The following is a 13,196-nucleotide window of genomic DNA, read 5'->3' on the forward strand; positions in this document are numbered from 1 at the left end:
GCAGCAGGCACATGGGACAACTCCACCTGCACGTTCCCCTCCAAGTCACACACCATCCCGACTTGGAAATATATCGCCGTTCCTTCATCGTCGCTGGGTCAAAATCCTGGAACTCCCTTCCTAACAGCACTGTGGGAGAACCTTCACCACACGGACTGCAGCGGTTCAAGAAGGCGGCTCACCACCACCTTCTCAAGGGCAATTAGGGATGGGCAATAAATGCTGGCCTCGCCAGCGACACCCACATCCCATGAATGAAGAAAAAAATACAAATGTCACGATTTAGTAGGAGGTGGTATACTGAATCAAGTTGAGGTATCCATGTCCTACCTGATTCTTGAAGTCTCTCAGACTGACAATGGATGTGGTAAATGAGGACAATCTTGCATTCCCTAGCACTGGTATTCCTCACCTTGATCACATATATTTGACAAAAAAATAGGCATCAAAATTTAATCTATTGTCTAGCTTAAAAATGTGTTTTTGATGTATATAAAAGGCCATTGATAAGACTTTGAATATCAAAATTCTCTTGCCTCTCCTGGGTTAGCTGATCTTGGCTGGGGTGGCAATATATCTGCAAATGGTCCTCATTATCCATCAATTAGGGAAGGGAAAATGACCTGTAAGTCCTGCACCAGATTAATACCTGTAACCCCTACTGACGGTGTTTGTGGACTTCTGGCGAGGACAGAATCGAGTTCAAGCTGCGATACCAATTCATCTTTTTAACTGAGTCAATTTTTCTATTTGATTGTTGGAATGCTCAAGGTGGAGATTCAGTACGGATTCTTAGCTAAAAGAGTGGAGTGCTTATTGCTTCTAAAAAAGATAAATTTTAAAACATACAATTTGAACCACAATTTCAAGCTCAGATTCCAAGTTTAGGTAGAATATTCTTCACTTGAAAAGTATTTGGAACAAATAATTCAATGGTTATAAAAACAGAAAATGCTGGAAACACTCAGCAGGTCAGGTAGCACCTGTGAAGAGAAGAACAGGTACTCTGGCTATGTAGGGTTCCAACTCTTAATGTAAAAACCGTAAAAATATTTTTGAGCTCTAATCTTTAACAATTGAAATCTTGTTGGTTTCTGTTTGAAACAGCAAATTCTGTGCCTAATGAAATGGACTATCAGTGATAATATCCACCCTGTGTTAAATGTTGTTTATTGCAAGTACCGATATTGTTATCACAAATACTTCATGTAACAACACTAATTACAGCTGCTCAATCTGATCACTCCTGAATAAAATTGAAATACTTTGAGTCACAAGTATAGCCTGAACACAAGATCTTAGTAAATTGCCCTTCAATACAACTAATGGCTTTCTGTAAATATCCACTCACAAGGACATGGTTTGTTGACAACAAACTGCAGTCTAACCACAGTCTTAAACAGAATGACAACTTCCCTTCCAAAAAACAGTTATGGTATTTTTTTAAAAATCCAAATAAACGGGGTTTGTATGGTTGTTCTAAATCATTTGAAGAGCTGGATGTTTCAGTGGGCTAGTTCACTATCCTATCATCTGGGACCTGGTTTTGAATCCAGCCGAAATTAATGCCATGAACGTCATTGACTGACTGTAAGGGTCTTAAGTGCCATTAATGTGGAAAGACTCGACCCTGTAGACACGGATGGCACAGTACACAGCTGGTCCCACCTTAGAAATGAAGGATGGCGCGGGAAACCAAAGCCTCAGTTATCATTCCACAAGGACGTGCTTTTCTGAGGTTGGAGCAGAATTCATGGAATTTTATTCTGATGCAATTAAGCTGTGCTTTGTATGAATGGAGGTGCTGGATGCTAATACTGGGTGCCTAAAATGGGAAATTGTTCCATTCAGCATTGGTAACATTCCTTGCCTTGGGTGCAGCAACTTTACAATAACAGCTTTAATTTTGGTTTTAATCTCCTTGTTCCAACTGCCTCATATAGATTATCCCCACATATAGATCTCTCTGCAAACAGCTCCTTAAACTCTGTCCTGAGAACCCTTCCATTAGCAGGAAATCATTCTTCGCTGTAGGCCATATAGATTCAAAGAATTATAAAAGGAATAATTTTAACTTAAGTATTTTCTGTAATGCAAGTTGATAGTATTTCAAAGTAATTTAGGCCAGTAGGACAATAGGTCATAAATTTAGAATAGTTGAAAAGTAAATTTAAAACAGATTTAAAAAAAATTCTTTACTCAAAAGGACAATAAACATTTGGAATGATCTACCAATGGATTCATCTTGGGGGAGTTAAAAATACAATGCTCAGGGTACAGGCGCCTCGTAGTTATGGTCTTGGCCTAGCTACCCAGAGGTCATGAGTTTAAATCCCACCATGACGTTGTGAAATTGAATTCAATGGTAATTGGTGGCCTAATACAAGAAAAAATTACCATGAATGCTGCTGGTTTGTCATAAAAATTCAACTGGTTCACTATTGTCATTCAGGGAAGGGACCTGCCACCCTACCCATCCTGGCCTGCATGCTTAGAGCAATGATGTGGAGATGCCGGTGATGGACTGGGGTTGACAAATGTAAAGAATCTTACATTCTCTGTCTTTCTCTTCCTTTCGGATGTTTCTCCCTCTCTCTGTCTTGTGTTCTGGCCGTTTGTATATTCGGTGGTCCTGTAGGTAACACCTCTCTGTCTGAACACTTTGATTGCCTTGACAACGGGCAGTTGGAAAGATTATCTGTAATCACCAGGTATTGTTCTCTGACTATAAATGCGAAACGTTCAAGGATTCCCACACTCACCTGACGAAGGAGATAATCTCCGAAAGCTTGTGATTTTCAAATAAACTTGTTGGACTATAACTTGCTTAGAGCAAGGATAGTTCTGAAGAATGTGTTTTGGGACGTGGATACATTCTGCAGTTCAGGTGATTATCACTAAGAAACTGGTCCGACCTGCGGTTCTGCCATTTGGCTTAACACAGAAGGTCAAGGAAGGACCATAAATGTTTACAGCACAGAGAGGTCAGGCAGCTTATCATGACTGTGCTGGCAGTTTACAAGAACAATGCAAAACTAATCCCATTGTCCCGCTCGCCCCACAACCTTCATGTATTCTGTCAGTGCTGTTGTGTTTGATTCAATTTGCGTTGGTTGGGTTATTGTGATATCAAAATTGGGGAAACCTGACTTAATATTTCTAAATTTTCACACTAAACCAGAATAATTTCTGATTTGTAAAAGCAATGAAACTAAATCCCAGGAATTTTACTTTGCTTAGAAATAACAGGAGCAACAGAAATTAGTCAGTAATGACCACCGAAGAAGGAGCCTGATCAACTTGTGTCTGTTCATATTTAGTTCCTTCACCACATTTAATAGGTGCTTGATCATTGATTTGAACCTCTGTTCCTAGCTAAGGTAGGAGATCTATAGCAACACTTGTATGTTAAGAGAAAGGAAAAACAAAACATGCAATAAGGCAAGTTCAAGATAATTATCTAGATCTGCAAACTTATACATGCATCTGAAACAACTCCATATATTTGGAAGTAGTAAAAGCTGTTGGAATTAGGAGGTACCTATATATAGGTAGAAGGATATGCTGATAGAGTTAGAAGAAGTAGGGAGGGAGGATGCTCATGTAGGCCGAATAGCCTGTTTCTGTGCTGTACATTCTATGTAATATCTGGGACAAAAGGGAGAAAAAGCTTATGAAATCTGACCATTATCAGTGGCGAAGCACATTGTGTCACAGAATGTAAATATGCATGTACAATTTCTGTACATGTGGAGAACTCTCAATCTTAGCTGGAGCTGTCAAATGGGATGTGGCATGTGAAGTGGGGGAGACATTCTTGTAGAAGGAGATACGTGTTCCCGTGCAGAGATCCCAGCAGCTAGTTAGAATGGAAGCTTTGGATTAGGTTGTCTGCCTGTCCATAGAGGTTTGGAAGACATGATTTACTCTAATATAGCAGTCAGAGGATTATAAACACAAACCTGGAGGCTCTATCTGTCACAGTTCCGTTGAAATCCTCAGTTAATAATCATATGAATTTAATTGTGTAAGTATCAAGTACAGATAAAATGCTTTGAGTAGCCAGTGACATTTTTTTTTAAAAACACTGGCTACATAGTTTCCTGACCTTTACTGTCTTTCCAATGATTTGTGGCAGCTAGTACAGAGACACGCAGCAATGTTGTATTTTAAATTCACATTCTCCTACACTTTTCTTTATCAAAATTGTGTGACTAATTAAATCCCCATACAGTGTCAGTGCTGTATTGTGCTTAGTAATTGATGTGGTCCCTGAACCTCATTGCCAAAGGAACAGAATCCATGTTCCTTTTTGTTGGTAACTAGATGTATTCATCTGCTTTAGCTGTATTTCTGCTAACTATTTTCCAGAAATCAGTTTGTGGGGTTCTTCAAGGCTAATTTTAAACTTGGGTAAACCCTACTTCCTTCTGTGTTCATCCCTGGAAAAAACTCTCGCCTACATCACTTACGACGGCACTTTCAAATTCCCAACTATCTAGTGTTTGGCCCTCCATTCACCGCGACACTTCTGCAGCTACCATCTGCTCAATCACACTCTCACCTTTGATGCTCTTGTCCCCATTAAAACCATTACTCTCTCTCACCCTGGTCGTTGCGCCTGGTACGGCCCTCATCTCCTCTCCCTTAAGTCGAAGGGTGCAGACCTGAACGTTATGGGGGACAACTGGTTTATCCATTCAACGCCAGTTCTGGCTGGACCATATAAAGCACTATCGGGTCCTGCTCTCTTGTGCCAAAACTGCTCACTATTCCAGGATCATCCTGGAATGCAGAAACGCAAAGAGAACCCCCAGCTTCTCTTCCACTGCAAACCGTCTTCTTAAACCCTGCCCAGCCTCCTCCATGCTCACTTCCAACGACATGTGCAAGGAGCGCATGGTCTTCTTTGTCCCGAAGATTGAGACCATCCGTTCAACTGCCTCTGCTGCTTCCCTTCATTCCCCCAGCCCACCAAGCCACCGCAATGGCTTCTCTTCCCGCTCCTGCACCGTCACCTCTGGAGTCCCCCAAGGATCTATTCTTGGCCCCCTCCTATTACTTATCTACATGCTGCCCCTCGGCAACATCATCCGAAAACACGTCAAGTTCCACATGTACACTGACAACACCCAGCTGTACCTCACCACCACCTTGACTCCTGCACTGTGTCTGATTTGTCACACTGCTTTGACTGGATGAGAAAAGATTTCCTCCAACTAAATATTGGGAAGACTGAAGCCATTGTCTTTGAGCCCTGCCACAAATCCATTCCCTAGCCACCGACTGCATCCCTCTCCCTGGCCATTGTCTGAGGCTGAACCAGACCGTTGGCAACCTTGGCACCCTATTTGATCCTGAGCTGAACTTCCGACCACATATCCACTCCATCAACAAGGCTGCCTACTTCCACCTCCGTAACATCGCCAGCCTTTGCCCCTGCCTCAGCCATGCTGCTGAAACCTTCATCCATGCCTTTGTTACCTCTAGACTTGATTATTCCAATGCTCTCCTGGCCGGCCTCCCACCTTCCACCCTCCATAAACTTGAGCTCATCCAAAACTCTGCTACTCGAATCCTAACTCGCACCAAGTCCTGTTCACCCATCACCTCTTTGCTTGCAAAGAGAACCCCCATTGGCTCCATTGGCTCCCGCTCCAGGAATGCCTCGATTTTAAAATTCTCATCCTTGTTTTCAAATCCCTCCATGGCCTCGCTCCTCCCTATCTCTGTAACTTCCTCCAGTCCTACAACCCTCCAAGATCTCTGCGCTCCTCCAATTCTTGCCTCTTGCGCATCCTCGATTTTAATCGCTCCACCAATGGCTGCCATGCCTTCAGCTGCCTAGGCCTTAAGCTCTGGAATACCCTCCCTAAACCTCTCCACCCTTCTACCTCTCTTCCTTTAAGAGGCTCCTTAAAACCTACCTCTTTGACCAAGCTTTTGGTCACCTGTCCTAATATCTCCTTATGTGGCTCGGTGTCAAATTTTGTTTGATAATCGGTCCAATGAAGCGCCTTGGATCATTTTACTACATTGACGGTGCTATATAAATGCAAGTAGTTGTTGTTGTTGTGTAATTTCTCCCATTTCAACATTTATATTTTTTCCAATTTTTCTGTCAATCTCTTAACTTGCCCTTGTGTAGAAACTATTATTTTGCCCAATCCATCAATAAAATCCTAATCTCACTCTTTGTCATCACACAGTTGAATTGCAAGAGTGTGGATCCATCATATTTATTTCTATGTTATATACAATGAAACCATCTGCAGTAGGTTGCAAGGCAATACACATTTCAGGACTTGCGTTTTGTTGCTCCAGGGGTCTCAGTTTAATGTCTCATCCAACAATGCAGAACTCACTCAACACTGCACTGAAGCCTCAACCTAGATTATGTGCTGAAGTGGGGCTGAACCCACAATCTGCTGACTCGACCACTACTGAGCCAAGCTGACACTTGGGACTCAGAGGGCAGGGGTGCTACAATTGACCTCAGTGTCTTGTCTAATGGCTACCCAGTAACCCACACACACACCTATCGACAAATAAGGATAAGATTGGATTCAGCTGTAATGTATTCTACGGGGTCAAACACCATGCCTTCAGTCCTCACACATGAAGACTAGGTCATTGAATGAGGTACTGGAGGATTCCCAATATCCATAGATTGCACCACCTTCAGGAGAGTAGAGCAGAACAAGGGTGAAATTTGGGAAAGTGGGAAATTAATGTTGCAGTAATATATGCTGTGTAATTGATTATTTTAAATGATAAAATGCAAGGACAGTTGAAGACAAGCAGGTTAGATTTTTACTATATACTTGTTGGTATTAAAATTTCAGGCAAAATCAGTTTAGTTAGATATGTATTAATGCTTACACAGCATCCATTACTGAAACTGGTAAAATAGTGACTGAATGAAAGGAGCACCGAAAAGCTGGTGGTCCCAGTAGATGAAAATAGGAGAATAAGTATAGAGGAGGAAAGATGGTAAAACAGGATGAAAAAGCCCAGGAATTAAGGTGCATTTACTTCTAGTGTAGCCTGTGTTTTTCCTCATCGTTACTTTTTTTCAGGTTTGCCTGTGGTATATGCTGTTCTTATGTTGAGAGAAGCATGCAGACAGACATCCAAAAATAAATCTATGACTGTAGAACAGCTCTGCTGAGAGTTAACTGTGGAAATGCAGAGCTCTGCTCATCTGTCCATGTGAATTAGGGCACTGGGCTTTGATACGAAAAGTGACCTGAAGACTGATGGCAAAATGCTACTCGGTGGAGGCAAAGACAAATGTTGGCATGCTCCTGTCAGTCTTTGTAACCAGAACAATAAATTTCTTCATTCCAAAAAGTTCTATCAATAAGCATATTGTATTACATTCCTATTTTTCATAACTAAAATATTTGAATACTTTTCATGTTTACTGTTTCAAGATTTGAGGAGAGAAAATCATATTGCTCCTTCATAAGCAATGTTTCATTGAGCATGGTAACAAAAGTCACCCTTAATACTAAAGGATGAATTATTGTTTGGCTGGTGACATCTGAGCACCAGAGAAGTTGAATGAAGCTTCAATTACACCCACATAGCTGAGTTACCAATCTTAGCCATGTTACTATAGGGAGCCATTGAATGGAGGCACTTTGTGTCTCCATAGGCATATGGGGAGAAAAAAATAATTTGCATCATTTTTTTCCTTCACTTGATGAGGGCTGACGCATTTTCACCAGATCTAGCTGGACCATATCAAGCTGTGCAGGGTCGCACTCTCCTCTGCCAAAACCATCCATCCTTCTTGGATCAGCCATGAGAGTAAAGAAATCACTAGTTTCTTTTCTCCACTACCAATTATCTCCCCAGCCCCATCACCCTCACCTCTAACACCCTAGGCTTCTCCCCTTTCCTGGTCACGAATGAAAACGTGAATGCGTCCTCTCATCCGCAACGGTAGGAATAGAAGTTTATAAGGAACTGATTTTGAGGGAGGTGATGGTTTCTATTCCTTCATGTTGGTCAATCTCTTGTTCTTGGACCTACTATGAAGGCTGATTACAGGCATAGAAAAATGATTGGAAGGTCGTTCAGTCACTTGCCTAAGATCCCAAACTTTGTCGCATTCAATTTTTTTTTCAAATAAATGTATCCTTGCCCCAGCTAGAATTCAGAGAAAAATGGGTACAAATTGAGGTGATGTTTAACTTGCTTCCTTTATTTCACTGCCTTTTCTTTGCTTTTAATTTCATCAAAGAGGAAAAATTAGAACAATGTTTCAGATAATTAGGAATAAGTATGACTTCTGCACAATAGCTTTCGGCAGTGATTTCAGTTTCTTGAATTATAACAAAACATTTTGATAAATGGGAGTTTGGCAGTCTAACAATTTGAAGTGTCAGACTGTAAGTCACAAAAGTGGATAGGGATTTATTCTAGTTCAAATGGAGAGATTTTATTTTAAAAATGTCCAATTAATTCATTTCAATTTTTAGTGATTTCTAGTGTTTGAACTTTATTGGATTCTTGCCTTACCCCTCCCCATGGTGTGGCATATGCCAAGAGTGCACCTTATTTGAGTATTATATGTATAAGATTATGCTCATCCCTGTATCATGTAGTGAAATAAAACCTGATATCACTGCATTTCAAATTGTGGCTTAATTGTGGAAACTTAATGCCCTTCACTATACATCAATGCGCTGCTGCTGGCAAAAATAAAAATTCCTGCAATTGATCGAATTCCCAACTCACTCCCAACTCCCCCTATATGTGTTAGAAGAGGCCAAAGGTTGCAATGCTTTTGTTGAGGTTATTCCTTTCTCCCACCCGCCCCCCCCGCCCTTCACAGATCCTCAAATGGGCCATGCACCTCCTATATCCGAGAATGGGGCTAACAGTTCAGTCCTCCCTCCTCCCTCCAGCTGTTAAAACTTAAGCTTTGGATCACTTCATCGCTACTGCCAGGTTGATCTTGCCTTCTCTTTTTTTTTTCATTCTTGGGATGTGGGCATCGCTGGCATGGCCAGCATTTATAGCCCATCCCCATTTGTCCTTGAGAAGGTGGTGGTGGGCTTTCTTTAACCACTGCAGACCGCATGGTGAAGGTGCTCCCACAATCCTGTTAGGTTACTACTTTAAGTTTTGGTATCCTGCAGTAAGGGCATTGGTCCTTCGCCATAGTTTCTCAGTATATAAAAAAAATTCTCTGCTGCATATTCAATTTGCACTTCAGAGATCAAGTCCATACCTAGCATTACTTGTGTTTGACACGTGATTACTCGGTCTCTTCCTACAGAGCTTTCGTTTATGTGTAGATATATAGTGATGTTTTGGGTAAAGTTCCACCCCCGCGACACAAACTTGAAGATTATTATTTGAGTTTATGTGCAAGATTTCTCCATATTCCTTGGTTTAAACATCGCTCTCATGTTGCTGGTTAACTCTGTATTATGCTTGAGCTGTTACTAGGTTAGCTGAACCATGTTTTTGTCATTTTGAAAAGTGTTAAAATTGTTTTGGCCCAATTTGCATGTAATACGAGGACAACATTGGCATCATACAGACCAACTGCCCTTGTGGACAGTTGGTGTATTTGGAACAGTATCGTCTTGTCCTTGTTGGTGGTTGAAAACTAATGGGGCTCTTTGCTCGAAGAACGCACTGAGTGCTTCTCCCCTCTGTTGCACCTGGCTCCGACCTCCTATTGCGACTGCAAAGGTTAAATACCGCTGAATGCTGTGGGTGGAAATTCTCATACGATCAGGGATACCCAGCCATCACGTGCGGAGGTATTCAGTCCCAAGAAGCAGCAGCAGCAGCAGTCAGAAATGGGAACAATGTTGGATGGAAGAGGTAAGAGTGCTAGCGTAAACTGGGAGGTGGGAGAAGTGCGAGGGTCAGCACTATATAATTGCAATTTCTTTTTCTTTCTTTCCCTCGCACTCTTTCCCCCTCGCGCTCTTGCTGAATTAATTTCTGAAACAATTTCTGAATTAACTGCAGAGAAGACCAATATATATCTGCAGTAGCCTGAAATTTCTTCACAAGGCATAAGGGAAAATCACTGCAATTTTTTCCACAATCTTTCTCTACACATGTGATGGAAGTTTGGGTTCACCTGCAGCTTAAGTAATGATCAACCTGTACCTTGGTGCATTTCCATTGCAATTGGATTTCATAGGCCTATATTCAGGGCTGTTGCTCTAATTTTGCTGGATTTCCAGATTGGCCTGTATGGGCTGATGTGTAACATTGCAACTTCTAATCCAAACAAAGTAACTGTGACTGACAACTAAATCAGCAACAATACTTAATGGTTTGAAATGTGGCCTTTCTCTATAGTTAAAAGTAAGTGTGACAAATATGCTTGATGAACAGTATGGTGGAAATATTCCTTGTCATGTGATAGGTAGGGGATATTTTGCTGTAATATTCCATATATATATATATATATGGTGTATATACTATTTGGTAAATCTGACAACTTTTTTTTCTTTTGCAGTTACAGAGAAAGAAGTCCAACAATGGTGAGTCCAGTGTTCCTAATCTTTTAAAAAGAAAAAAACGTTCATTGTCAAACCTATAAGTCTGATCAAAATACTCCCTGGTGTGGTACTCCGCATCATAGATTGGGAAGATACCAGGTTTACATAACTTAATTGTGCTGAACTAATTGATCTCAGCCAGTGTGATGGTAAGAACACTTCGAATGCCAGTGCTGGATTAGAGATGGGAAAAATCAGCTAGTGTTCCTGCTACTGATAAGTGTCGACTGAGTCCTGCTGGAAGTGTTTGGTCGAGAAGGGACAGATATAAACTCTGTTCTGATTACCTCTGTGGCTGACACTCGCTTTCCAGCTGGAATGACTACTTGAGTGAGGTACCAGAGGGTATCTATCATTAAATACATTTGGTCTGTCTCATGGGCATGGGTCCACGCCATGCCACTCAGTTGTCCAGAGTTTGTCAATAAGTTGTCAGTCTTGCTCATTGATGGAAAAATTCACACTGGCAAGTGAAGAATGCTGTTCTTCAATTGGAGTTGCAGTATATTTTTCAGGTAGTGCGTGGCATCTGATGTTGACACTGGGTGCCCAACAAGGAAAATTGCCCCCAAAACTAACATCTTTCGCCTTGATAAGCACAAAAATAGGTTAGAAATGCATACTGAACCTTTTATAGCTTACTGGTTCTTTGATATCAGTAGCTCATGTTTTGACAGCACTGTTGGTTTCCTGATTCTTTGCTTACTCTCATACTCAGGGTAACAGTTTAGTTTTTATAATGCTTAATTTTCATGGTTATTAACGTTAGGACACCAGTGGCAAGTTTGACATGATGCCCAAACTATAAGTGGTGCCATTAGCAGTGCGGAGCTTTCAGTTGTACTTATGAATGATTTATGGTCGTAGTCAGTTGGACTGGTGATTTCCGTTGGCCCAGCTGCCATCTGATACAAATACTTCATGATCTAGGCATCTAGTCAGTACTATGGCAAGTGAGCAGCTCTGGGAGTTTTGCCAATGTGCAGACTCAGGGTGAGAAATTAACTGGGAAATGGGATAGGGATAGAGCTGAGGGCAAGTAGGGGAAGGCTTTGGAGAAAAGTATCCAGGTTGGCCACTGCTGGCCCAAGAAACAGTCGTGTCTGTATAAACAGGTGCGGACAGGGTTAATGTTTGAGAGAGCACTGGAGCCAACATTCCCTTTAAACAATTCATTTTGCAAAGTCCTACTGATGAAAAATGATTTTTTGTGGGTTGGGCTGAGATGAAACAAGTGCATCAACTGAAGAATAACTGATGGGTGTGGATGATGATATTTAGGTTAACATTTTAGAAGATTAATGCAGGAATACTCGGGTTTAATTAAATCTACCTCCAGATGACATTTAATTTCAAACTGTTCACCCATTACATTATTATTGTTCAGTGGAGTGGCACAACTGTTCTTATCAACTTTTAAGCATGGAGGTGACACTTTCATTATCTGTCTAAAATTTAATGCCTTGTGTTGTGAAGAGTCGTTCTCTTTTTTAAAAAAAATTCTCAGTTCAGTTCGTAGCCATTTTGTAAGATTTTCTAAATGTTTGATAAGTTTTCTTTTTGTTTTTCTTTGCACAACTTCTTGATTTCGAAGCACAGTTTCTTATTTTTGCAGTCAGTTGTTTGGACAAGGCTTTTAGTGGTTCATGTTTTCTGGTTAGAACAGTGTGTTTGTTGGTGCTTCCAAAATTGTAATAAATGCCAGCAAAGGGTTTCAAACTCACCGCTTCCTGTTGGGTGTTCCCAGCAATTGATCTGAAGTGCTTGCAGAGGCTTCCTCCAATGTCTTAATTGGTTAAGTCAAACGTGTAGCTTCAGTCGTGCAAACAAGGAAAACCCCCATGTCCGACCCACTCTCCGTGCTAAGTAAGTTGATCTCGGGCAGTATGGTCGTAGGGAAAATACAATCAACTCGCTGACCTACATCGGCTCCCGATCCGGGGACGCCTCGATTTTAAAATTCTCATCCTTGTTTTCAATCCCTCCATGGCCTCGCTCCTCCCTATCTCGGTAACCTCCAGCCCTACAACCCTCCGCGTTCTCTGCACTCCTCCAATTCTTGCCTCTTGCGCATCCCAGATTTTAAGCGCTCCATCATTGGTGGCCATGGCTTCAGCTGCCTAGGTCCTAAGCTCCAGAATTCCCTCCCTAAACCTCTCCGCCCCTCTACCTCTCTCTCCTCCTTTAAGACGTTCCTTAAAACCTACCTCTTTGACCAAGCTTTTGGTCACTTGTCCTAATACCTCCTTAAGTGGCTCGGTGTCAAATTTTTTTTGATAACGCTCTTGTGAAGCGCCTTGCAATGTGTTACTATGTTAAGGACGCTATATAAATGCAAGATGTTGTTGTTGATTAAATGGAGAAGAAAATTAGCCAAGGTTTCTGTTGCTGTTTGTTATCCATTGGTCCATGCTTGGAAGTATATGTATATGTCTGTACTCTCATCACTTTTGTCCTCTGAACAGTTGCAAATAAAATGGAACAGTCTTGAATTGTATTCTTTCACTAGAAAGAGCTCTTTTAGTATTGCAAAGTTTGTCACGGCATCATCAAAACCAGCAATCTTCACCAAGGAGAAAAAGACGTGTGCAAAAAAGATTGCCCTAGAGTAACAACACAGCACATAGTGTGCTAACTGGCATAACTGCAGAATAT

At 41.4% G+C, this 13,196-nt stretch overlaps 1 protein-coding gene across 1 annotated transcript in view; it reads left to right on the forward strand.

Moving 5' to 3' along the window:
* Positions 1-13,196, forward strand: part of LOC137300634 (neuronal calcium sensor 1) — a 119,388-nt gene that overhangs the window by 26,164 nt on the left and 80,028 nt on the right. Inside the window, exon 2 of the mRNA XM_067969839.1 lies at positions 10,499-10,523. Within this exon, the coding sequence (XP_067825940.1) occupies positions 10,499-10,523 (25 nt within the window). The remainder of the gene's footprint in view (positions 1-10,498; positions 10,524-13,196) is intronic.

This window comes from Heptranchias perlo, chromosome 31 (genome assembly GCF_035084215.1).
Source record: "Heptranchias perlo isolate sHepPer1 chromosome 31, sHepPer1.hap1, whole genome shotgun sequence".
Classification (NCBI taxonomy): Eukaryota; Metazoa; Chordata; class Chondrichthyes; order Hexanchiformes; family Hexanchidae; genus Heptranchias; species Heptranchias perlo.